Source organism: Cyprinus carpio, chromosome A15 (assembly GCF_018340385.1).
Source record: "Cyprinus carpio isolate SPL01 chromosome A15, ASM1834038v1, whole genome shotgun sequence".
Lineage (NCBI taxonomy): Eukaryota > Metazoa > Chordata > Actinopteri > Cypriniformes > Cyprinidae > Cyprinus > Cyprinus carpio.
In genome coordinates, this window is record NC_056586.1 from 12,152,624 (window position 1) to 12,180,284 (window position 27,661).

The window sequence follows — 27,661 nt, forward strand, 5'->3', positions numbered from 1 at the left end:
CTCAATCAACCATGGCGTCTGTCCTGACATCTCTAAACACCTTCGTTTCTTTCACCATCATCACACATAGATTAATTTAACTCTTTACTCTTAATGTGCTGTCACGTAAAACCCAAAAAGTGCTTAAAACAGATGGGTGTTTGCACGACTACACCTAAAGTGAGAAAGAATCGATCGGATCTTATCAAAGTGAGAACATTTGGACAGTCTTGTTTTGTTTGATGTTGTCACTATGGTGCTGGTGGGCCCACAACGGCCCCCCTTTTTCAGAGTGGACTCTGCCTTTTGCCCCGTTGCCTCTCCGTCTCCACGGTCCTCTGCTCCTCTGCTAATGAATTCATCTGCACATCTCCTTTCCTCAGCCAGCACATTAACCCGACCACTGGAGCCATCCTCATGGAAAAATGGTCCCTCTCCAAGCATGGAGAGGCGCATCGGATTGACCTTTCCACCTCGGCCCCCCTCTCGACCCCTCTCTCTGAGTCTCTGCCCATCTGCATTTCAACACAGTACCAGCGCATACTCAACCTCCTGCCCCTCACTCACTCACTCACTCACTCTCACCGGCCATGACACATTGTCAACAGCCCATGGGGGGCTCAAAAACTCCCCTCCTGGGTGCCCTGACTGCATGCCATCATATCGTTCACTGCATTCAGGAATGAAGCTGTGGAAATGCTTGGACGATTTCTGTTTAAGAACGAGGGAATGAAATTGACTTGTTAACCCCCCCAGACTGATGCTGTACTGCTTCCTGAACCCCCTGCTGAGATCCCTGAGATCACAAATACAGAATTAAACTGCCATGTGATAACAGATGATTCACAAACAAATTACTCTTATGAGCCTGATCTTCATAAATCATAAGCATAAAGCACAACCAATGCAGTCCGATTGACAAATGAATGACTCTTCTGAGTCGGATCTTTTAGTGAATCATAGACCAAATGCAATAAGCGCAGTTTCCAAAAGAATGGCTGCATCCGAAACCGCATACTTCCCTACTATATAATAGGTGAAAAAGTACAGTATGTGACAAAATAAATTGGCCTATGTCTAAATTCACAGTACTCGTTAAAAAATTAGGCAAAGAGCACCTGGATGACCTACGACTTCCGGCATGATTCTGAAGTGTGTATAGAATGGACACTATACTATCCCATGAGGCCACGGGAGAGGACTTAGGAGTGTGCTACTTGAAGCAGCGCTATGCAGACCGATCAGTGTACTTTGGTGTTACAATTTATGAATGAATGATTCTTATGAGGCCTATTGTTTTTAAGAATAATAATCATAAAGCACGACAAGTGAAGTTTGATTCCTGTGCGAATGAATCTTATGAGCAGGATCTTTCAGTGATTCGTAAACAAAAACAGTAGGAGCAGTCAGATTCCTGAATTAATTACTTTTCTGAGCCGGAGCTTTTAGTGAATTATAGACAAAGCTCGACAAGCGCAGTCCCATTTCTGAATGAATGACTCTTATGAGCACAATTGCAACATAAATGAATCATAAAGTAAAAAATAATACAGCACAACAAATGCAGTCTGATTCCTGAATGAATGACCCTTTTGATCCCCATCTTTCAGTGATTCATAAACATAAACTGCAGCAGGACTTGTCTGATTTTTGAACAAATGATTCTTATGAATCGGTTCTCAAGTGCAGACAGTGCATGAAGTTCAGACAGATTATGATTCTTATGAACCAGTAATATAAATCTAATACATATAACTGTGAGACTTTTAGTTGCTAACTAGAAAGCGGTTTACATGACAATGTGAAGGCCAAGTTAAAAATATGAGGTTTGCCAGTAGCAAATTTTTATAAAAATTAATTAATTAAATATATTTACATTTTTGTATTTATATTATTTTCTGTATTGTTAAAGCCAATTATTGGATTACATTTATATCACTTTTAAAAAAAATATTATATATATATATATATATATATATATATATATATATATATATATATATATATATATATTAGTGCTGTCAAACAATTAAATCGCATCCAAAATAAAAAAGTTTTTGTTTGCATAATGTATGGGATCTGTGTATATTTATTATGCATATTTAAAAACACACACATACAGTATGTATTTTCTAAATATTTACATGTCAATATTTATATTCATATAATTCATATTATAAATAAATACATTTAATATATAAACATAACTTTTTTTCTGAACTATGTACATGCATGTGTGTGTATTTACAAATACATAATAAATATACACAGTACACACATTTAATATGTAAATGTATGTTTTTTTATTTACTATTACATAATAAATATATATATATATATTGTCCTTCTAAAAACTGTATAACAGAAATTTTTATGAGCAAAGTTTCCCATGAGCATTGTGCAAATCAAAATTTCTGTTATGATGCAAACTTGAGTAGTGTGCAGGATCTATATTTTTCTAGTTTATATTGTAATTTAATTTCATTCAGTGCACCTACAACTGATTCTTTAATATTTCATGACAAAATTACGAGGTGATTTATTATTATTATTTATTTTATTTTTTGGGGGGGAATCTCACTCTCCAGATTCACCACAATGTTCTCTGAATTTAAATCTTAACCAATTCATCCGTCTCCACATTGGTGCAGTGCAAACATGAGCGAATGACTTAGCAATGTCTGGGGAAAGAAGTGAGAAGGAGGCCCTGTGGCCAATCGCTCAGTGAGTGTGCAATGAAGCCCAAGTTTCTCAGGAGCATTCATAAAGAGTTGCGCCGCTTTACAACCCCATTGCTCAACATCACATGCCTTGAGAGAAGGGATATTACCTGAGATAAGGCCAGAGGGATCAAGCTTAGCACCAATCTGACCTCTCCCTCTATCCCTCCTCATTTCATAAAGGGGTTTCAGACCTCCTATGGCTTTCTGAATGACATTAAAAGTCAGGCACTGATGCACAGTAGCTATATGATCTATTTGCTAAAACAAGCTCCTTCTCTCTCTGAACCACTAACCCTGGGACTATAACACATCTTGCTGGAAAGCAGTCGAGAACAAGATGTTTTGCCGAAATCAAAGAGGATCAGTGCGGCACCGCAAGGACTGTGTCACTTAAGATTCTATAAATCATGTCTCGGTGATAAGCTAATTGCCTTATCCTTGACAGCAGCTCACTGAGAAAGCAATAAAGGGGCAGGATTACAAGATGTAGAACCATAAAGAGCAGGCCGGTGGTGGAGAAAGAGGGAAGGAGAATGCTGAAAGAGTGGGAATTGAGAGAAAAGCAAACTATAGGAATCTAATGTTGTGAGTAAAACAGCAAAAGAGGATCTTCAAGCCTGATGAAAAAATATGAATACTGTGAGAGAAGTTATCAAAGGCATCAAGCCATGCTATCGGATAGTCTAGGAGATTCAGAAAGTAACTATTCCTTCCTGGTTGAGTGTGGAATAAAGGCCAAGAGGAGAACTACTTTCCATCAAGACTGTTGCGGCCTCATAAAAGACTGTGCGCTTCACCTTTACCCTGTTTCCTGTAGTATCACTGACTCGTTTGGTCTGTCTAGGATTTTTTATGTTTCTGATGTCTCATGCTCAAGGCTGCATTCATATGATCAAAAACACAGTAAAACCAGTAATACTGTGAAATATTTTTACAATTTAAAGCAATTTTTATATATTTTAAATTTATTTTTGTGATGGTAAAACTGAAATTGCTGCTCATAAGATTCTCCCGTTGATCATAAATTAGTCTAATTACTTTGGAATGTGACGTAAAAATGAAGAAAACTGAATGAACTTCTTCCCTAATAAAGCCACATGAACCACAAAAATGGAACCATATAACTATTTGAAAACATAATATGAGTGCAAGAGGATCCCTCCTCCGTTCAGTGAATCAGGTCTATAAGTGTTCAGCCTGACTGCCTCAGACATTTCCTGCATTGCTTTGTTAGGCCCCATGGCTGCCACTCAGTTTAGAGCAGAGCTATTAAACAAACTGCTCTTGGGGGCACAAAGGTAGATTGGGCATGACGTTAAGAAGCTAATCGTCTAAATGTCCCCTGTGCAAGGACAAACTTTGAAGAATGAGGACAATTGATCCAAAATGGAAGGAGGAACAAAACAAAAAAAAATAAGATATTATCTGATTTGACACCTTTAATAAATAAATCAAAACTGTGATCTTTTTTCTTACTGTCTGACTGTCTGTATGGTCATCTTTTTCATGTTCCCTTCTGCCTCAGACTGCATAATTAGCTCCTTTTAATAAAAGAAGTGAGGAAATCATTAACTTTCCGGGGGAAATCCTGCCTGTCTTATCCTTTCCAGCCTACAAATATCACAGGTCCTTCTTTACATCACCACGAAAACTATGTAATCTTGATAAGGACCATGGGGAGTTGTTTTAAAAGAGACATCTTCACTTATTTTGTGGTTTGCAGTGCTGGATTTCAGAAAATGGGACTTTTCCAGCAATCTGACATGAGGCAGAACATTCACACCTTTAGTGGGAAACATCTATAGGATAAAACCACATCCATCATCATGTCACAGTATGTCTAATACCTTTGAGAATTATATGTGTCAAAAAATAAATAAATAAAAAATCTTATGGCTCTAGCAAATACAACAACCAGGGACTAAAGACCTGCCCTTCTAAAGCACTCCACCCAGCGAGGAATAAGCTTGCAAAACTGCCACAGCCATAAAATCAGAATGAAGAGAAAAACAAAGAGCCATGCTCCAGCACATCTTATCATATATAATGGGCTGTAAAAGAAACCGAAAGACTCTTGAGCTCCTCAGATGGGATTGGTATCTGACTTCACGTGATCATCTTCAGCAGGTTAATAGTGTCACACCAATCCTGTGCACCAGGACCAGTGCAAAAATACCAAAATACCAGCAAAGCATCATCAGAACAACATACAAAACAAGAGTGGGTGCTGCCATTTGTTTCCACTATCATCCACTCCCAGTTATTTTAGCTGTGCACACACACACACACACATACACACACAATCTGTTATGCTGCTTGATAACAGTATTTGTTATCATATTATTGTAATTTATAATCATAAACACACTGGCTTGTAGCTTAAACAGTTACACTTTGTTACACTTTTTATGGCTGATAAATGGGAAGTCTTGCACATTCACACAAAAATAAAAAAGGTGGATATCAGAGCAATTAAAATAGTTTGTGATGATGGAATCTCTTATGATCCATATGGATAAAATCATAGAAATAAAAATGGAGTTGATGGAAATAAGTTGCCTCGACAAGGACAACAACATACTGTTAGTTTACAAACTTAAAACCAAAATTTCAAAAGGCAAAGTCCTGCAAGGCACAGTTTTATCTATAACTTATAGTTTTCACTTTTAAATTTTTTTGCATTTTAAAAAATCCTGGCTAACCAACAGAGAATGTTAGAATATGTTTTTGGGAACCAGAAATTAATGCTAATTAAACAATAATTGTTCGCTGGGGTACAGTTGAATACAACATAGGCTTGTATCTCTCTATCTATCTATCTATCTATCTATCTATCTATCTGTCTGTCTGTCTGTCTGTCTATCTATCTATCTATCTATCTATCTATTTATCTACAGGTGCTGGTCATATAATTAGAAAAGTTAAAAAAAAGTTAAAAAAGTTAATTTATTTAACTAATTCCATTCAAAAAGTGAAACTTGTATACTATATTCATTCATTACCCACAGACTGATATATTTCAAATGTTTATTTCTTTTAATTTTGATTATAACTGACAACTAAGGAAAATCCCAAATTCAGTATCTCAGAAAATTAGAGTATTGTGAAAAGGTTCAATATTGAAGACACCTGGTGCCACATTCTAATCAGCTAATTAACTCAAAACACCTGCAAAGCCTTTAAATGGTCTCTCAGTCTAGTTTTATAGGCTACGCAATCATGGGGAAGACTGCTGACTTGACAGTTGTCCAAAAGACGACCATTGACACCTTGCACAAGGAGGGCAAGACACAAAAGGTCATTGCAAAAGAAGCTGGCTGTTCACATAGCTCTGTGTCCAAGCACGTTAATAGAGAGGCGAAGGGAAGGAAAAGATGTGGTAGAAAAAAAGTTTAAAAGCAATAGGGATAACCGCACCCTGGAGAGGATTGTGAAACAAAACCCATTCAAAAATGTGGGGGAGATTCACAAAGAGTGGACTGCAGCTGGAGTCAGTGCTTCAAGAACCACTGCGCACAGACGTATGCAAGACATGGGTTTCAGCTGTCGCATTCCTTGTGTCAAGCCATTCTTGAACAACAGACAGCGTCAGAAGCATCTCGCTTCAAAAAGGACTAGACTGCTGCTGAGTGGTCCAAAGTGTATCTATCTATCTATCTATCTATCTATCTATCTATCTATCTATCTGTCTGTCTGTCTGTCTGTCTATCTATCTATCAATCATCTATCTATGTATCTATTATCTATCTATCTATCTATCTATCTATCTATCTATCTATCTATCTATATATCTATCAATCATCTATATATCTATATATATATATATATATCTATCTATCTATCTATATATCTATCTATCAATCATCTATCATCTATCTATCTATCTATCTATCTATCTATCTCTCTCTCTATCTGTCTATCTATCTATCTATCTTTCTAAAATTTTGAAAGGTTTTGACATCAAGAAAGCATTTAAGTTTGTCCTGGAAATATTCCATTATCTTTAGTTTAAAATGGTTTTCACAAAATTAGTCTGGAATTGTATTATGAACCCATGTGAAATCATGGGAGCCGATACATATTTTAAGGCTAGATTAGGGCCATTAAAATGTCAGTAGCACTAAAAAACAAGTAGCACAGGTTCTTAAACGTTAAACACCCTCATAAGTTTTTATACAACAGCAGGCATCATGAACGGATGAATCCATTTCAGAGACTGCAGGCCTCACAGAGGCGCTGCGCGATGAGAGGGAGCCCTCTAGTGTTTAAGCGCTGAAGTAGCAGACAACACGCTGTTAATGGCTGCTCCAGGCCCACATTAGAAACATACAGGTCGAACATACACACAAATCTTTCAGTTACACATTTTAATGAATCTGACAGGCCGCTTTTGTCCTGGGCGGTACCTGAGTGGGCATGTGCTATGTGCAAACTATAGTCAAATAATTGTGCAGACACAGATCAGAACTGTAAAAAAGGCAAAGACATTTGTTTTTCGACCAGACCTTAACTACTTACATTCTGCAGACAATTACATAAAAAAAACTTGATGGAGCTAGTGTGCCATAATACGACTTACATACGATGTGTTTTCGCTTTTAAACTTTATTATATGTGCATCTCATTTACATTTAGTCCACTGTATATTCAGACGGAAATTTCACATAGTCAGTATGGGTTCTCTTAAACGCAATACCTCTCAAGCATCAAATGAAAAGAAAATATACATTTACTGCAGAGGTAATCAGACAAAAACATTCTTTCTGTAACAACAGAATGCTTCAAATCAAACCCCACACCCAAATGTTCTTCCATCCATCACCCCAACATGACATACAGCGCATGGCATTCAATGTATTACAGCACTAAGTCACCAAAAAAAATATCCATTTATAGCAGACATGTGCTGGTCAATACACATTTTCTGACTTCCTTTATTATACTTTTTCGTTTTTTTTTACAACATGTGCTAGGAAAAACCTGCAAGGACCGTTAACAAAAACTTGGGGCCTCTAATGAAAAGCAAGTGAAGTGCAACAGGTACACAAATAGTACAGGATATGATCCATGCAGTTGTGCACAGCCAGCATAGTCATGGTATGGTCTCGTTTAATATTCGTAGATGACATCAGCCACCAGTGCATCACAGTCTTCATTGGAGATACATTCTACGGTCTGGTTTGGTCTGGACTCAGCCAGACTTGAAGAGGAGAATAGCCACCTGGCCCAAGTAGAAGTAGATGAAGTGTTTTGTCTCATGGGTCACATAGCTGCCGAAGTTCCTTCCCACAATGCAATGCCACGTAGGATTGTATTTCTTATCGAACTCCTGTAACACGAGACGATGTGGTTTAAGCATGGGAGAAAATGCAAGCGCAACAAAAATACACATTAGGAGTCTAAAATAACAGTACGGCTCAAATCTCGGCGCGACTCACCTTTTTGATGAATGCGGCAATGTCCTTCTCTATGTTGTATTTCTCCATGGCCTGTGTGGCACAGTCCACTGCATCCTGCTGCATGTCTTCAGACATGTCAGCGTTCTTGATCACAGCCTTCCTGTCAGTCATGGTGCCTGAAAATGGAGAGACGAACAAAGTTAAGTCTCCACTCCACTGAGAGTCAAACAGTGGGGCCTTTCATGGGTGCTTCTTCCCTGACAATGCAAGGTAAATTCCTGACAGAGTGCCATCAACGGAGAGGATCTGATTTGTTGAGTCAATTCAAAAGACACTAGATACTTTCATGAGAACCAAACAGGTCTTTCAGTCCAGCACTAGCATTTAAAGCCAGTCAATAAAGTCTGTATTTGCATACGATTAATGCTTGGCCCAGAAAACACAGTCAAACTGTTCTCAGATGACATTTCTTGGAGTTAAATCCTGAATAAAAGTTAGCTACTTCAGTTAACTAGCAATACCAGTACTGGGATACATATGATCAAAATCCATAAACAGCAATGCCATTTGCAACTGGTCAAAAAAGGGCTTATTTGCATTCTATTAATGTTGGTCCCATAAAAAAAATTACTTTTTTTATTTTTTTTTATTAAATCCAGTATAAATGTACTTTAAGAAGCAATACCAGTACTAGGATACATATGGTCCTAATTCATACCCATAGACGGGACTACTACCATTTGCAACTAATCAATAAAGTCCATATTTGCATACTATTAGGGATTCATATGGTCCAAATGCATACAGGCAAACTAGTATAGAAAACCACTAATAGATCATACACAGCTGATATCAGCACGTTGATTTAACAGTTGAACTCAATTATATGGTGGCAGTCGAATGATTAAGGTCTGGATTCATCCATGAAGTCACTGACCGGTCTGGACCACAGACTGTATAAAAACAGGTCTGGACCAGGAACGCTACGTCACCCCTCCATTCACAGCGTGCGCGTTTGATGCTCCAGCAAATCAGTGAAACTCAGGTGCACGCGGCGTTCTCATTGTAGCGTCTGAATTCAAGTTCAAAGCCAAATACAGTACATGCTTTGTTGAAGCGATTTAAATGTTGCAATAAAAATATCGGCATTTAAATATTTTAAATGAAAGCATCAGGCTCAAAATGCATGCAAGATCATTCTTTGTAGATTACTCGAAATGGTCAGTTATTAGACTCACCTGTCAACAATATTTGGCAAGAGAAGTGTGAGCTTTCGTCGTTTCGGGTGCTCCTTTGACGCTATGAGAGGAACATAAGGATCAAGTCAAACACCGACTGGTGCCCGCGCTAAAATCCCTGGCTCTCCACAACGCCGTCCTACACAGCGCTCGCCATTGGCTGCAGACCAGCCGCTCCCTGCGCCCCTCTGCCAGCATCCTGTTTCATCCCACAATGCATCTTTAACCGGAGACCAGAGGAAAATGTGCTTGTTTGGGTATAAGCTTCAGGACTGTGTGGGCCAGAAAATAGCTTAAATTAGACTCGGTGGACCTTCGCAATGAAAACACTTCACAATGAGCGAAGGACACTTACTGCAAGGTTAGAGGTATTTATCTGTTCTATCTCTCATGGTCGGTCCAATGCAGAACAATGCAACTAGAAATGGATAAAGTAAGAAATGTGATGATTCTGGTTACGATTTCCCTATAATTTTTTATAAATATGTGGGAAAATGTAATTAATTGCCCTTAACAGTCTACTTACAATATAACTCAAAAATATGTATTTTTACACGTTATCGTGACAACCAGTCAGTACTTCTCACAACACACCTTTTTTGTTTTATTGGAGGTGACTAAAGTAATACCTTGTAGTTAAGTAAATGATTCAGGTTCATTCTCAAAAAGAACCGGCTCTAAAGAGTCATTGCTCTGAGAGTCGGGATACTTTGATTTGTAGCGTTTTTATTTTTTATTATTCACTATAAAGAATCAAAAACAAACTACAATTAACTTTTCCCCCCTAAACAATTCTCCCACTAATGTAATTAATTATCCTAACTGTACACTATTTATAGTTACTAAACAACTTTGCACATCAATATAGAATTCAACTGTTGGGTGGCATCCAAAATTAAAGGGACAGTTAAGCATCTTTTTGAACACTAACAGTAATCCTATAGCTCACACAGTGGAGCACGGTGTTAACAAGACCATGTGTTTGATTCCCAGGGAATGTATGAACTGATAAAATTTGTACCTTAAGTACAGTATAAATGACTTTTTTTTTTTTTGTCAAAATTCACACAAATAGCTGTCAGAATTTTAAGGACTTGCTTTGTTCTATAGAACACAAAAGATTTTGAAAAACGTGCATGTTTGTATGATGTTTTGGACACCATTCACTTCCATTGTATGGACATAAACAGCTGAAACTTTCTTCAAAATATTTTGTCCCACTAAGTCAGTCTTGAAACACCATGTCAGAGTGAATAATTTCAAATTCCAGGTGAACGGTCTGTAAAAGTCAGAATTTCATAATATTGAACAATTGTAAAGCATTAAAGTAATGCATCGTACACTACTTTTGTACCAATGAATCCTTTATTTAGGCAAAAACGGTTCAAGAAAAAAAAAAATGCTAGCAATGTTAAAGCATCTACCATCCACATCGGGACAGTGTAAATCTAAAAATGCCTGAGTAACCCCCCCATCCCAAATTCAGTTTACCATACTGTTCCTGTCGATTCCATCCCCACAGACTGTTCCAGCATCTGCTCCGCCAACGTGTTAAAATTTTGAAGGGCCAATTTTTCCACTGAGGTACTGAGAAAATAAAGGAAGTACTTTTGAATTGTGGTCTTAAAATCCTATGATCCTGGGAGCAATTGATCCTGTTCCATGTATCCAGCATTCCCTATCCTATCTTCATTATGTACTGATCCCAGTGATCCGGCATCCACTGAGCCTCTCCTCCAATCCAAATCTTAAGATACCAGCTAAATCAAAGAGTTAGAGGCAAAGAGTTAGAATCAAATCCACTCACCCTGCCTTCTTTGATGCATGCACACAGCATTAAGGCCAAGACAGACTATCAAAACTACTAACCTAAGATTGAGTCAAACATTTTAATAAAAACATTAAAGCTACAATCTGTCTTTGGACACAAAAACCCGACTAGACATTTGACCAGCACAGCTTTACAATGCAATGAAAGATACCACCTGATTTGAAAGTGATCTAAAATTGGTTCAGTTACCCAAACAATGGCCAGCGGGCCAAGAAGTCTTTTTTGGAATAGAGGTTTGTTCTAGAGTTCAAATTCACCCTTTTACGCAACAGTATAGATTTAGTAATCCTTTATTACAAAGCATCAGTTCTGTATCATAGCATGAAACAATTGTGGAACCCAGTATTTCATGAATAACTTTCATACATGGCATTTACAAAAATATCGGGAGCCATTACATAACCCTTCGTTAGGTATATGTAAAAGAAATCCACTTTGTAGTTAAAAAAAATGATGTGGGGTTGTTCTGTTAAAAATGCATGTTTAAAATAACCAATAGAGGGAGAGAAAAATTAGAAGGACAGAAAGACATAAGATGATCATTGTCACATGAAACAAGAAGGGTGGAATTAAAACATGGGGTTTGTGTGAAGACTAAAAGAACAACTGGTTCGAGGGCTCCGAGAGGGCTCGTTTAGGAGCGAGAGCGGGAGCGGCTATGGCGAGGAGAGTACTGCGGGGATCCTCGACTGCGGCGTGGGGAGTAGCTTCGGCTACGGTTGTTGCTGCGGCTGCGACTCCTGCTGCGACTGCGGCTCCTTGACCTGGATCTTCCATAGCTCGGACTGCGGGGACCATCCACCCTCACACGGATGTACGCAGTTTCTCCCTGGCAGAGAAAGAACTTTCCACTGAGCAAGTGTAACGTACAAGCATGCCAACACTCACACTATACTTACCAGACCTTCACGCAATGAAACATTGTTCTTTGGTTGTACACCAGTATTCCCATTTCCATAAACCAGTAACAACTGAGTACATAAGACATCCAGTTTCATAAGGTTTAGCTTTGGTATTCAAAAGGAAAAGTCACCCAGGACTGGATTTTGCCGATACCATTAAAGTTAAAAATTCTGTCCGATAACCAATTGGCCAATAGCTATTAAAGTTAGTAATATGAACAAAAACGCAACGAAAATTAGTACTGAACTGTGTGTACCATATACATAATTACCATAATCTTACATTATTTGCACTAAGAACAGAAAAAGTTTGTAAAACATGCATGAAGCAAGCAATTTGACAAATGCAAACGAAATATGGACAGAATTTTACATTAAAAAGATAATTCTAAAAAAGAAATTGAATAAAATCCTCTACACAGACAACAGGTTTTCACCTAAAAACTCAGGATGCAGCTATCAATGGCTAAAATACATCGACCTCTATTCAACAACAAGGGATAAGTTCACTTACAGCATAGATCATCTTAGTACAATATTTGGGATTTGCTTACCTTAAAAATATTCCAATGCTAAGCAAATCCAAAAATTCTGATTAAAATCTCAAACCTACCTCGTGGGACCGGAATTTTGTGTTATCCAGTTTGCGAACGGCGTAGGTCATGTCTTCTTTGCGAACAAACTCCACCACACCGGTGCCATCTCGGAAAACGTCAGCGTAACATACATCACCTGCTTCGCGCATGTGATCCTTCAGATCCTGCCAGCTCCCGCTCTGTGGAAGCCCTGAAATCAAATGCAACGGTCAATACAACTTCACACAGCTCTTGAATGAGTTAAAGCTGTGATGCTAGCGTACCTGAAACGATTACTCTGTACTCTGAACGTCTGGATGGGGGTCCATATCTACCCCTAGGAGCCCCACCACCTCCTCCACCACCACCACCACCTCCACCACCACCTCCACCAAAACCTCCTCTCCCGCTCCTGGGAAACTCCACTCGGAGACGATAGCCATCATAGTCATAGCCATCACGGGCGTAAACAGCATCTTCAGCATCCCTAAAAGCAACAGAAGAAGGAAAAGCATGTAAATACCAACCTGGCTTGAAAAACCAGTCAGTGTGGCCAGGGCTCACACAGAGTTAAACTACAAATAGTAATTAATCTGGCAAGCTAGTCAAGTGACTAAACACTTTAAAAGTAATGCAAAAATGCCTGAAAATATAGAAGAGGTCTGTGTATTAAACAGTCATTTGTAACAAAAACTCACTGAAACTGATCGGAATCAAGCTCAGGAAGTCATTTGTTTAACGTTAACTTAGTTACAAAACTAATTTCCATATCCAAACCGAAGGTAGGTATTGAAGACTAACAAAAGACCAAATAAAAACAAGCTTAAACATTAAAAAAACATGTTAGGTCGACATGAGTGAGTACAAGTTGCAAACCTTACTCTCACTGCGACGCCAAACATTAGTTAATAGAAACAAAAACAAAAAAAAATCTTTGGAAACATAGTGAGCATGGCTAAGCTAATTAACAGGTTAGCACTGAAAACAAAAGTAAAATGCTTAGTTGAAAAAAAATACTCGCTTGCTTCTATATAGATTGCAAAAACAGAGTTTTTAGAATTCTCATCATTTAAGAAGTGAAACCGGCAACTTTGAAACAAACAGATTAACGTTAGCCTTTCAGCTAAAGCTTCAGCTGTACCCACCTCGGGTCTTCAAACTCGACAAAGGCGAATGGAGGTCCGCCTCGTCGGTTTTTCAGATCGATGTCTCGAATGGCTCCGTACTTATAAAAGACATCTTCGACATCTTTGGTGCGGATATCAGGCGGCAGATTCCCCACATAGATGCGGCAGTCGTTGTTTCCAGCAGGGCCGCGGATCACGCTGCCAGACATCTCTGCACTCATAAACCCTCACCTTCCTGTTGAGACATACAATACGCTTTTCGAGTCTGATATGCAGCAGCTGTTTGTTTAACTTGCGAAATACATTAAATAAACCGCAACACCAGTCAGGTACAAGACAAAAAGACTTACTATTGTTTGAAGCGCCGCTCGCACGCGCACAGCGAGAGAGCGTGTTTCCTCTAGCGTCGCGCGGGCCGCTTCCTCTTCAGCAAGCGCGCTTTACTCACCGCGGATGAATCTGGAGAAGCAGGCCGAGGGGCGGGTAATGACATGGTTACATCCGCGACGCGATATAGTTCGGATAGTGACGCCTAATACAATAAAAAAGTATTTATATGGTTGGGTTATTGGAATGGATAAGGAACGAATAGGTATATCAAGCTTATTTACTGTAGCGCTGTTTTTTTTTTTTTTTTTTTTTTTGGTCGTCTGGTAAAGTCAATATTCTGCTTATTTGCACCTGCTGCTGTAGCAGATTATTGATTGAGTTACATTGTGACTACATTTAAGGCACAAACCATTTACATTTATCAGTATCCCTTACGATTTTAGGCACGTGAGCTTTAATTTCGTTCTTAATAATAGTCATATATTTTAATAAAATAACTAAGGATGCATATGTGTATATCAAAGATTAGAGTCCAGACACATCTTCTATGATCACAATTTTATTGCAGCATTCTCAATTTGTATTCAGGTTGTCAATTATTTAGTTTCACTTTTGTTTTGTTGATAATGCATTCAAGCCAAACATACAGATTTACCAGATACTCATAAAAGTATAATCCATGTGGTTATTCTTCATCAGAACAAAGGCTTTATTAAAGCTTTAGATGATGAGAGGGTAGATTACAGAAGCATATAGATCTTTATATCTATCCTAAGAAACTCTAAAATGTTGACAGTAAGTGATAAGGATCAATACAATACAGTCAACTGTAACTTTATTAATAAACTTGTAAGTTCTATTACTTTCCTAAAGAATTATCATGGCAACAACAGCTATAAATTTACGATGTTTTTAAGACAAGCAGAGGACACCACAAAATTTCACAGAAACTTCCCTGATAGCACACGTACATCACAGAGATGTCTATTTGACGTCTGCAAGATGCATTTTTTAGAGTGTTCGCTCATCTGGAATACATCTATAGGATGATTCCTGTCAGATGTCAAATAGACGTTTAGAAGATGTCTTTAAGATGTTTATAATTTAGAATGAACGTAAAGCTGATGTCTGAAAGATGTCTATCAGATGTTTGTACACAGCAGATGCTTTCCAGATGAAGCGATCTTTCTTTAACAGACATCTTGCAGACGGGTAACTTAGCAATCACTTTCATGTGCTGTTTTATTGTATATCAGCATCACATTTAGGAGTAAATCATCTACCTATGTTTCAGTGTTTTATATGGAAGTCTGCTAGCTTTCAGCTAATGCTGGATTATTGGAATCAGCGGCATTTCAATATGCGTAGTTGGAAAGGTAATGGGAAAGAGCAGTGGCTCCGCTGCTGTCACCACAAACCGTGTACTTCCCTTGACAGGCCAGACTGTTGATCTGAGGAGAAAAAAAGTAGAGAAGCGATTAGAAAGAAGATCTGTCTATATGTCTGTCTGTTTATGAATAGATTTGGTTGGCATGCCTCTGCACGTTTGATGAATTCCTCGGTTGCGGCGACTTCATTCTCTCTCTGTCCACGCCAGGTCTTCAGAGCTGAGGCCTGCAGAGCTCGGCCGAATGAGAAGGTGAGAGCCCAGGGTTTCACCAGTGGACAGTTATTGATGGCATTTAGGTTAATGGAGGCCTCCTCCTCACTTTGACCTCCTGAGAGAAAGGTCACCCCTGAAAGTGCAGGAAGTCTGTAATTACGCAGTGTCCAGACTCGTCACTAAATACGGAATCAGCTTTATATTTTGTAATATATCCTCAACCTGTCACTGCGGGCGGGACAGTACGCCGCAGAGCAGTGACTGTTGCCATGGCAACCTCCTCTGCACTGTATTTGGTTGGGCAGCCGTGTCCAGGGGTCACCATGTTGGGCTTGAGTAGTGTGCCTTCCAGATACACATGATGATCAAACATGGCTTTGTAGACTTCTGCAAGTACCTGAATAAATGACAGTGGATCTAAATCATGTGATGATTCCAGCAATTTTGAAATTGTAAAGCATATTAATAGTAAACTCAAAAATTGTAAATATTGTCATCATTTAATCACTCTCATGTTGATCAGAAACTGTGTAACTTTTCTTTTATGGAACATAAACTATTTTGAAATTTTGCTGTTGATGTTATTTCGAACCCCATTCATTTTCATTGTCTGAACAAAAACAGGTTGCAGAGGGAAGAAAGAAAGTCATATGGAATTGGAACAACATGAGGGTAAATAAATAATAATAATAATTTTTAATTTTGGAAGTAATATCCCTTTGAGAAGTAGAGTATAACCAACCCTCTCTGTAACAAACTGGCAACGCTTCAAATTATGGTCTCCATCAGGTAGGATCTCAGGTTCCACTATGGGTACAATCCCATGCTGCAAGTACAGACGGGACACGAACTTGAGATTTGACAAAGATCCATTTGTATCTCTTATTAGCGAATTTAGCCTAATTAACATTTTACCTGCTGACAAATACTAGCATAGCGAGCAAGGACTTTAGCATTTTCTTTAATGCACAGGTTTGACGGGGTGGTCTCACTGATTTTCATCACACAACGCCACTTCGCAAAGTCAGCTCCATCCTTTTTATACTGAGCGCAGCGTTCAGAGAGCCCATCCAGACCTGTTGAGACAGTAGAGCTGCACTTAACCCTTGTATTATGTCAAAATATTGTCATGCTGTTATGTTCTGGGTCAAACTGACCCTAACTTGATTCTAAGGGGTCGTTTACACAACACTTTTTATGCGTTTTGGGCGTTTATTTACAGGACAACAACATTTTAGGGGCCTGAAATATGCATAAACGTTATTGCCTCCATGTAAAATACATTTTAGAACATTTGATTTGATTTGAGAAAATGGTGACATACTCGTGTACGTGTTCATTTTTTCAGAGAATGGACATCTTTGAAATACCTTGTGTAGTGGTTTCTCCATTAGTCCCTGGCATGGGAACTACACCTTTGTCAACCTGTGAAGAAAGGACAAAATATTTTATAAACGAAATATTTTCAATTCAGCTCATTAACATAAACGCCCAGTCAGAAAAAAGTGCAAAATTGTACCTTTAGGAGTACAACAGGTGCATATTAGTAGCTTAGAGTAATAATGCCCTTACGAAAAAGAAGTTTATTCAAGTGTGCTATTAGTATACTTATTTTAAACTAAAAAATAGGAAAGTATACTTTTAGTTTACTTTTTATGTACTTCTCAGAAATGGGCTTTATGTACTTCTAAGATATATACTTATAATGACAATTAAGTATACTTGACTTATACTTACAAAAAGTCAAAATATACTTGAACTTTACTTAAGTATACTTAATAAAATAAACTTGAAGTATACTACTTTTTGGCTTAAGATTTCTAATATTAACCTTTTAGGGGTAAATACAGTACAAAGGTATCATTTTTGCCCAATTCAAAAACAGTTTCCCAAAAACAGGCTTTGCAAACACTCCCCATATATGCCACTATGTTTTGGACAAAAAATTTTCCAAAAATTTTCCAATTGTTTAAATTGACTTTTTTTCTTTTTATAATTTTAAATTTGAATTGTTGATGTTGCACTGGGAAATGTTGTAATCTAAGTTCAAACTCAAAGTGCCTGCATGAGCACCAAGGCCCAACATGTTAAAGCAAATACTCTTACATCTACGCTAGTGAACCCAGACGAGACTTTATACCTTGATTCCGATAGTGATACCCTTGTCCTTTATCATCTTGACGAATGGGACGCCATCATCAGAGTTCTGGTAGAGTGTTTCATGGAAGAAGATCACTCCGCCGATGCAGTTATCAATGCGGTCATCAGCAGTGAAGAGCACCTGTCGGTAGAGACGGCGGTTCTCCTCATTGTTCTCTACTCCTATCTGGTTCAAACGCTTCCCCAAGCTGCCTGTTAGAACATCCACAGGATCAAAGTGGGTTTTTGTGCTTTTCTTTCACACTGCAATTTATGTCGACTAACTGGAGGAAGCCCCACTAACCTATGGACTCATCTGCAGCTAGGATGCCTTTCCCCGGTGACACTATGCGTAAAGCTATCTCATGTAGCTCCTTCTTTTGCTCAGTGGTGAGAGGAGGAAACTGATGGGTCATCCTAAATATCTGACACAACCTGAGGATAGTGTAGAAACAGTAAATAAATACAACATAATCAAGATAGGGTTTCAGTGACATCACAATATTTTGCCTTCTTGCTTAAGTCATTTAAGCTTATAACAGAGTTATGTATGGTTCATACAAATTTCACATGAAAATGAAATACAAGGTTGAAATCTAAAAACATAGACATAAAGATAATGTCCTGACGGAAAATTACCAGTAACTTTTTTGTTAAGTTTGCAAACATTTCCTAAACCATAATGTGTAACTGGAAACAAGGGTAAAAATCAATATGGAAAATTCTTTGGGCTCTATATTTGTTGGATATCTCTTAGAGTATAGAAAACCTGGAAATATCAAGGAATTTTTAAATTGTAATTTCCAGGCCGGGAAAAGTTATGAAAATTTATGAAATGAAAAAAAAAAAAAGTCTATTCTAGTATATGCACTATACTTTATAGAACCTTTACTTGGTTAGAATTATTATTTTTTAAAATCTTTATCTAGAAAATATAAACATTAATTAGATGCATTGAATTATTCTTAAAGATTTATACAATGTAAAAAAGAAAAGAAAGAAAATACAATTTCAGTCTTTCTACTAAAATTTCATGTTTAATTCAGTTACTTGTGTTCTCTTTGTAATTATTTGACATGTACTAGCCATTTCTGAGTTTTTTCTCCGGTGTAACCAGTGTAGAATTGATGCAAAGTTCAACTTTTTAAATGAAATCAAAACCGAAGTTAAATAGATGAATCCAACGCAATTGTCACTTAAAGGCACAGAAGCTCTTCTACTAAATGTTATTCAATTTAGAAATGCCAAGCATTCACTTTCACATTAGCTTAATAAAGATTTCTGCAACTCTGGCAACTTAGTTATCCACAGCCAAAAATGAAGCACATAGACACAATTTACAAGCCTCATGTATATATATAATCTACTCTCTTTATGAAGAACCAAGTTCTTGAAAACCTTCTGAACCTTTAGCAGCTTTTAAACAGCTGGAAAACTATATGATTCTAAGCATTAAAAATGATCTAAACATTTTCTAAATGGTAACTTGCTTGTGAAAACATAACTTTTTAGTCATAAAAACCTTACAAAGTTGTTTCTCCACTGCATATTTCACACAACAATTGTAATCCAAAATGGTTATGGCAGTAAATTCAACAGATGGAATAACTCACCAAGTCAGAGCAGACTGAAGCACTCAGACCGAAGGGGCTTTTTCCTACAGACAAGATGAGACGTGACTGATTCTTTAACAGTGCCAGTGTCCCAGTTCTTTATGAAGGTGATATCCCAGAGGATGCTGACACTTGTAGGGCGGAGCTTAACGTCATGCCCTCATTAAGTTATTAAAGGAGGTGTTAAAGGCCACAAAAGGTTGCCCACCTGATCCCATTTCTCTGCCATTCTCATTATTACATACACAATGCAATGCCATATTTATACTATAGATTATTATTTTTATTTTTTACATTTTCAAAACTAGAGTTGAGTGTGTGCATTCCAGGGTGTTACTGTGCACTTACAAAGTTGTTATGGGTGGTTGTTGCATACTCAAAATAGTCCAGATATGGCTTGGATTCATTGTTCATGAGTTTTATTATCTCCAGGTGTAAATTGTAGCCTGTAAGCCACATTATTTGAGGTATCATTGTAACTTTGTAACCTGTTGAGTCTTTCAAGGCCACATCCATTATTATTTTAATCTAAAGCGGGCTGTATTCCTGTCAACAATATAATTAGATCATGTATGCCTCAGGCAAATCCTCAAATCTCTAGTCAGCTGAGACTCCCATCATACCCTTAGGAAAATGTTGGCAGTCACAGAGCGGCTGAGATTCAAGCATATGTGTGGTAAAAAAAAATGAGGTGGGGTCATGGCATAATTTCTAGTTCTATACAGGCGAGTAGCATTTTTAGATGACTTTATGATCTAGTTTTCAAGGACAAAAATGAGTCAAAGGTTGGAGATATAGTTAACTGAAGTGTTGATCCGTTGTGGAATTCTGTGATCAATGCTTTGAGATCTAATTGTAGCTTGTAAGCATTATTTGTTAATATCACATGTAATATGCATAGAAATAGCCAGATTGTTTTAGGAGCATGTTGTTCAATTCTTATTATGAAACCAATAAGGTACTGTAGATAAAAGTGGCAGTTTAGAGGGATACCCAATGTTTCATTATAGGACCGTTGGAAGTAGACTCTCAGGAGAACTGTTAAGAGTTACGGATATTTTAAGCCACCTCTACTGGGGCTGTGATTTTTTTCCTGATACCTAATTAAAAACATTAATAATGATGCTTTATCTGGTGTTCAATTTTCAGCCCTATTAAGGCTGCTCCCATTTGGGTTTGTCATTGCTCTCACAAATAGGTCACACCAAAGTCTCAAAGTTAGAGAAATGTCTCCAGGTATCATTCACAGATATATATTTTACCATTCTATCTTTTGAATTGCAGTGAAAGAAACTTCTACTTTCGTCCTCCACATCAGTTGATGAACAAGTTCTATTTTGGGGACATATGCTGAGAATACTGCTGAGAAAATGTTCCCAGATAATCCAATAATGTCATCAAACATTCAGATACTTATTACCTTAATAACTGCACTATATACACAGTATAAAATAAATTGTATTGCAATGCATGGTATTGTTGTTTAGCATAGCACCATACATTCCATTTTACATACTACTGTTTGTTTCACGGTATATTTATTTACATGATAATTATTTATTTTGTGATTTTTCATATATTGTGTATTCAGATATTCTTTCATAACCACTGTATATTGCATATAATTTTATTGTAATTCTACACTACAGTACCATAGCTCTTTGTGCCTGTACCTCATTCATTACTGAACTGTTCTGTTTAAAAACATTGATTCATTCAACAAGCGAAACAAGTGATTCATTTTTATTGGCTAGTAACTGAATCATTCAGTCAACTGTTTCATTAAAAAACATTAATTTCTTCAGGAGCGAAACAAGTGACTCGTCTTCATGAGCAAATCATTGAATCAAATTACTGAACTAAACAAGTGATTCATTTTTATTGGCGAGTAACTGAATCATTCAGTAAATCTTTATGAGCGAGTCATTGAATCATTCACTCAACTGTTTCATTCAAAAACACTGATTTATTTAGGAGTGACACGTCTTTATGAACGAGTCACTGAATCATTCACTCAACAAATATGTTCAAAAACATTGATTCTTTTCTAAACAAAACACCATTCCTCGCGTATTGCCTGGAAATGCACATAAGTTGATTCTGCTTTGGCTTCATTTGTAACTATTATTTGCAAAAACGTAACTGGCAACATTATGTCTAAAATTAATATCACAATATCACTCTTATGGTGCAACAGTAAACAGGGCATCACTGTAATCTGCATGAATATAAAATTACATTTAAAAAATTAGTTTAATTTAAATTATATACTCCTTTCCTTTATACACAGGAACTATAGTAAATAAAACCCAGCAGTTCATATACTATTAAGGCAAATATTACAAAACTAATATGAGACTAAAATAACTCAGTAGTAATACTTGCTATTGACTGGTTATTCACATAGATTGATTTATTTGTGCTTTATGGTGAATTATTAGAAAAATACTGTGACATTTTACCTTGTCATTGGCAAAACACTGACTGTTACAGAGAGAAAAAAATAGTTCATTGATATTTTCTGTTTTCATGGAAAATTGGTTCCTATTACTTTTGTTTCAGCCTCTGCCGTGTCTTCATTTACCTTAATCTTCATCAAGGTAGGAGACAAATCTGCAGGGGTGGAAGGAGAGTTCAGTAGGTCACACTCAAAATTCAGAAGCAGGTCTAATGCCTCGCATCGACCTTTCTGTTCGGTCAGGATGATTCTTCAGCTTGAAGACTGGCTCAATGGGACTCTGCAGCAGCTGGGAATCAAAGGACATGCCGTGGAAAAACTTCTGGCTTTGGAATAGCTCTAGGCGCCGTAAGCGACGTGCGGGGATCTTGCACAGAGATATATTCAAACATGATAAGAGAGTTTTAAAAAGACAGCTTCGAATATTTGCACAACAGGGTTATATGCCATTCAGATTTGAAGGAGGTAGATAAAAAATGTAAAGAAACTAATTTAAATGAGGTGTATTTTTTTATTATACATTTTTAGTATGAATTACCTATAAATTAATATTTTATTTTATTGTTTAGTTAGTAAAATATTGGGTATACCCATAAACATCACATGATCTTAATAAAATACCTTCTTTTTTTTTTACGTTTTTATATTTCACATAATATGTGTGTTATGATCCAGCCTGTTTCTGTTTCACTGTGAATTCTTAATTTGAAGTGTTTTTCTGCCCCCAGAGTTTCTGTTTTCACTTCCTGTGCTTATTTCCTGTTTCCTCTTCTACCTCCTACGTTTGTTGTCATAGTGATTCATTGGTTTCACCCCCTTGTATATATACCCCTGTGTTTGCCTTATTCAGTGTCAGTCTTTGTTTCCTGGTGTATGCTCCTGTTCCGTGTTTCTGGTTCTATTCCCTGTATTAGTTCTTCATTAATGCTCTTAATAAATCCTACTGCAAGCGTCTGAATAAGCAGCCTGTGGCACTTTCTACACATCACTGAGATCTGCACATTGAGATTGGCACATCCATCAAGTACAATGCTCATCTTGCAGTATGGCCTCTGGATATGTCTCACCCCTCCAGTGGCTAAAGCGTAGAGAAGAACGCCAAGAGACCACCAGTCTGCAGCGTGGCTGTACGGGCCGCCGCTCAGGACCTCAGGAGCTGTTTAATGACCACATCGTGTAATTAAATATCCATTATTACAGAAATAGCTCATTTGCTTAGAGCTATACATGTCTTTAGTTACTGCTAGATATAGCTGATGGTAAACACAGTACTTTCTCGTTTAAAAAGAGTGCAGTTCAGATTCCGGCCTCACTTATGTACTGTATTGTGCCACAGACAGTAAAAGCTCTAGCCCCACGCTCAAGATGGCGAGACAGCCCGAAATCAGTCAAGCAGAGGTGACCTAAATGAGACAGCACAGCATTAATATTTCTATTCCAAAATTCCCTTTACCAAAAGCTAAACGAGTGCTTCACAGTTGAGATGGACACTTGACACAAAAGAGATGTATTTATGCTCCTCATCTTGGTTTATGTGAAAATTCTGCAAATCTGTGGTTTCTGTATATGGTATGAATTCGTATAGATATTTTTAGTAACTTGGATGAACTGTCTGCATATATGTTCATATCAATTAAGCACATTTTTTATATCTTCCTGAATACATAATAAATGTCTAGACTACACAATGACAGCAGTGATATTTCTCTGGTGGAGAATTATATCTTCCAATAAGGATTTTTTTTAAATTTATTATTTTATTTTATTTTAGAAAAACTGGCGATGAATTTAGAATTAATGGTTATTTCAAAATAGGAAAACACAGATTGATCTGAATTATTACAATATGTCAGGCTGAATTTTGATTGCAAGTACATATATTAAAATTTTAAAGCGGTCATTTGTAAGCTTTTTTAAAGATCCATTGTTTTTTAAAAAAATGCATCTATATCAGTTTAGTAACATATTAAAAGTGTCAATATACAATGTAATATTATCTATTGTTATAATGATTTTTTTTTTTTTTTTTTGTAATACAGCTATCAGAATTATTCAACCCCTATTCAATACTGCTGTTTTTAAATCACTTATTTATATGGTAGGGTACAAAATAGTTTTAAAATACAATTAAGCCTTTGGAAACACTATAACAAAACTGAACGCTGTTACAGATACATACATTTGTGCATGAATATTTAGAACCAATTTGATTTTCTTTTTATTTCCATCAACTTCTAAAATAGACTGATACCTTTCTCAGTCAGAAGGATGTTCCCCATCTGTATAAGACAAAGTTGTTTTTTTTTCAGAGCATTTTAATAGGATGAACACAAACATTTATTAACTTTAGTAACATTGATATTTAGTTAAATTTTTAAACAAAGTGGTCATATCAAAAATTTTAATATTCCTTTAAAATTAATGTGTTCAGTCTTCACCTAAATACATCAAATTAAATAAAAAGTATTATACTGAAATTTATATCTTCACATCTTTATGTATTATTCCAAAGTCATGCAAAAAACCTGACAATGAAAAAGGTGTAGGAACTTACTGTCACTGATACACATTTACAAAACCTGTTTGAGAAATGACTCAAGACTAAACATAATAGATTATTTAAATACAAAACAAGCATGTGAAGTGTTCGTCCAGATACATAATGAATCAAACAACACTCACTCGGCAGCAAACACTCGAGCATCTCTCTCATCAGAGCGGCCCTTCAGTGTCCAGTAAGTATAGAGATCCCCAGTGCTGAGCACAAACACACACGAGCGAGAGATGAGAGAGAAGAGAAAGACAATGTCACAATGGAAGAAGACATTGTAGACACAATGATTAAGTCTCATAGCTTGCCCTGGCGAATGAATGTAGAGAGAAAAATACATGGGTGGAGGGGGGTTCTTAGCAACAGAAACACATTGAATGAAACAAATCACATGGAAAAGGACAAAATCAAATAAGAATAAATCACTGAGCAGATCTTTCAAGAAATGTACAACTTTAGCTCTCTTGACGGATATTGTATGTATTCTTCTATAAATCTGGTAAACCCAGTAATCTTCACATGATATCCATGCAAGAATACAAGAAAAACAGCATAGCAACATTAAGGTTTGGGCAGAACTGTTAGTCTGAGCAGTGTGGGCAGATGGGGAAGTGTTTTTAAAAAGCTAGTTTCACTAGTAATGCATGTAGTACAGTAAACACTCTTCACCTTTCACTTCATGTTCCTTTAAAGCAGAGGTTTTCAAACTTTTTGATGACTTTACATATCTGAGGCCCATTTTCAATGACCCCTTTGTGAGGGACAAAAATGTATATTTTATATTTATATGTTAATAAGTAAATTAAGTAAGTTCACACTCAAATATATTCTATTAAAGTATGTTACTCAAAATAAATTCGCTCTTTAAAAGCATGTTACTTTTTCATTTCAGACATTTCACCCAAAAATCAAAATTGTCATCATTTACTTTTCCTCATTGTGTTCCAAACTAAAGGTACATTCTTCAAAAGCTCTCTTTTGAAGAAAGAAAGGCAGAGTAAATGATGACAATTTACATTTGTGGGTGATTTATGTGAGGATTATATGAAGTGTGGCGATGAACTATCTGTAAATGCTTATGCCCAGTAAACCTGAGAGGAAGTTCTGGCAGGAGGATGGAAATAAAGCCTGGCAGTGTCCACTCTAGACGAGGCCCCTCAGGGTTTGAGTCTGAGGGCCGAGATTGCTCAGAGACGGGGTATTCTCTGTGCTGGGCGCTGCGTCTAAATAGACTGTGATGAACAAGCTGAGCCGGGAGAGACAGGAAGCCCTGATGACATGACAGGGATCTCCTCTTTACCACTGACACTGATTCCTGCAGCAAAGACGACACTGATTGATAAATCACTATACAAAATCACTTATGATAACATATAGGCTAATGCTTTAAAGATCACTAGCTAGTGTGTGTTCAAATGTAAATATGCAGCAGCCCCAAAAAAGCTACTTAAAGGGAAAGTTTACCTAAAAAGTGATATTCTGTCATCATTTACTCACACTGAAGTTGTTCCAAACCTGTAAGAGTTTCTTTCTTCTGTTGAACATAAAAGAAGACATTTTGAAGAATCTTAGTAACCAAACAGTTGATGGACCCCATTGATTTTCATAGTAAGAATAAGAAGGAAAAAAAACACTATACTATAGAAATCAATGGGGAACATTAGTTGTTTGTTTGGTTATAACAGAATTTTGATCAAATGATTACAGAATTTTCATTTTTTGGTGAACTATACCTTTAATTTACATTTAAAATATATGAGTGCCGTTGCATTGAACAGTAAAACATAAAGTACAGGGGCGACCACCACAGTGATTGTAGCATACAGACACACATACAGACAGTAGCTTGCACCTCATGTAGGCCTACAGATCGAAACTGTCAACGCTGTCCTCTGATTTATCAGTAGCATATATTCCTTTCTGTTTTATGTAGTAATTAAAACCCCTAATTTCATTATTAGTAGAGAGACATTGTACAGACAGTTTGGATTAATTAACACACAATCACGCTCTCACAAATGCATTTAAATAACCTGATGGTGCGCCCATTGTCAGCAACCCTGTCAGAATTCATATTTAAAGGGATACATAACCTAAATATGAAAATGCTGTCATCATACTCACTCAGAGTTTAGAATGTAAAAAATTAACAACCAGGCTCAACCAGCTTAACTGGGATTTTATATGTAATGCTTTAGAGCTTAACTGAGAGCAGTTTATGCTCTGCCTGAAAATGACTTCAACAGTATGAGCACATTAGGAGAATGTTCCTGCTCAAGGGCTCTTGAGCTTAAATATACTTTTATTCAAAGCAACTTGCATTGCATTCCCGTAGCCTATACATTTTCAGTTATTCTGGCATTTAGAGCACCTTGCATTACTGATTGAACTACAGAAATGCTCTTCCTCCTGAACTGCAGCTGCCCAAACTCATATGCTGTTAATCCTAAAAATGCAATTGCAATAATGCATATTTTGGTTCTAAACTTTGAATTTAATTTTTTATTTATTAACTGAAAATGGAATTATTAAATTATGCAATTAACAGAAATCGCAAGAAATGTTTGCTGCCTGCATATTATGTGGCAAACCTAGTTGCCCCCCCCCCAGCAATAGCATGTACAAGCAAAAGACATTAAAAAGTTGACCCATGTATCTTCACTATTACTCTATTTTAGTTTCATGAACCTGCAAAGCACAATCAATATTTGAATCAGACCGAGCTGTGAACAAACTCTGTTATTCATTAGTAGAGCAGTAAACACTAGTTCACCCATCATTTATCCACAAGCAATGAACGACTCTCGATTTTTTGATCATCTTCTTTTCTTTTGCACACAAAACAGCGCTGTTTCAGCACATCACTCACTGTCCAAACCTTTGATGCACATGCAGCGTGAGACTCCGCCCTGCGCACTCATTAATATTAACACATAAACAAAGATCACGTTACAGCAAAGTATTTCACATTCAGGGATCAGGGGGTGGAGACGGGTAGGTTTAGGGGTGGAGATGGGTGGGTTTAGGGATCAGGGGGTGGGGATTGGTAGGGTTTAGGGGTGGAGATGGGTGGGTTTAGGGATCAGGGGGTGGAAACGGGTAGGTTTAGGGGTGGAGATGGGTGGGTTTAGAGATCAGGGGGTGGAGATGGGTGGGTTTAAGGATCAGCGGGTGGAGACGGGTAGGTTTGGGG

At 37.2% G+C, this 27,661-nt stretch overlaps 3 protein-coding genes and 1 long non-coding RNA gene across 4 annotated transcripts; 1 reads left to right on the top strand and 3 right to left on the bottom strand.

Moving 5' to 3' along the window:
• Positions 1-7,294: 7,294 nt before the first annotated feature.
• On the bottom strand, positions 7,295-9,485 carry LOC122147691 (dynein light chain 2, cytoplasmic-like). Its single transcript, XM_042771042.1, has 3 exons — positions 9,340-9,485; positions 8,141-8,277; positions 7,295-8,031 (listed from the first exon to the last, which is right to left on the bottom strand). The coding sequence occupies exons 2-3, from the start codon at positions 8,270-8,272 to the stop codon at positions 7,894-7,896; spliced, it is 270 nt and encodes an 89-aa protein (XP_042626976.1). The 5' UTR covers positions 8,273-8,277; positions 9,340-9,485; the 3' UTR covers positions 7,295-7,893.
• A 111-nt stretch (positions 9,486-9,596) lies between these two features.
• LOC122147692 lies at positions 9,597-22,473 on the top strand. Its single transcript, XR_006161745.1, has 3 exons — positions 9,597-9,707; positions 22,022-22,059; positions 22,161-22,473. It is a non-coding gene; the product is annotated as an uncharacterized LOC122147692 (long non-coding RNA).
• LOC109104217 (serine/arginine-rich splicing factor 1A) lies at positions 11,445-14,282 on the bottom strand. The gene is made up of 5 exons (XM_042771041.1): positions 14,125-14,282; positions 13,793-14,009; positions 12,932-13,134; positions 12,686-12,858; positions 11,445-11,999 (listed from the first exon to the last, which is right to left on the bottom strand). Exons 2-5 carry the CDS (start codon positions 13,993-13,995, stop codon positions 11,805-11,807), a joined length of 774 nt encoding a protein of 257 aa, XP_042626975.1. The 5' UTR covers positions 13,996-14,009; positions 14,125-14,282; the 3' UTR covers positions 11,445-11,804.
• On the bottom strand, positions 14,648-19,583 carry LOC109103749 (aldolase C, fructose-bisphosphate, a). Its single transcript, XM_042771040.1, has 9 exons — positions 19,460-19,583; positions 18,151-18,281; positions 17,848-18,059; positions 17,078-17,132; positions 16,623-16,783; positions 16,450-16,533; positions 15,930-16,104; positions 15,641-15,840; positions 14,648-15,555 (listed from the first exon to the last, which is right to left on the bottom strand). The coding sequence occupies exons 2-9, from the start codon at positions 18,260-18,262 to the stop codon at positions 15,460-15,462; spliced, it is 1,095 nt and encodes a 364-aa protein (XP_042626974.1). The 5' UTR covers positions 18,263-18,281; positions 19,460-19,583; the 3' UTR covers positions 14,648-15,459.
• Positions 22,474-27,661: the final 5,188 nt, after the last annotated feature.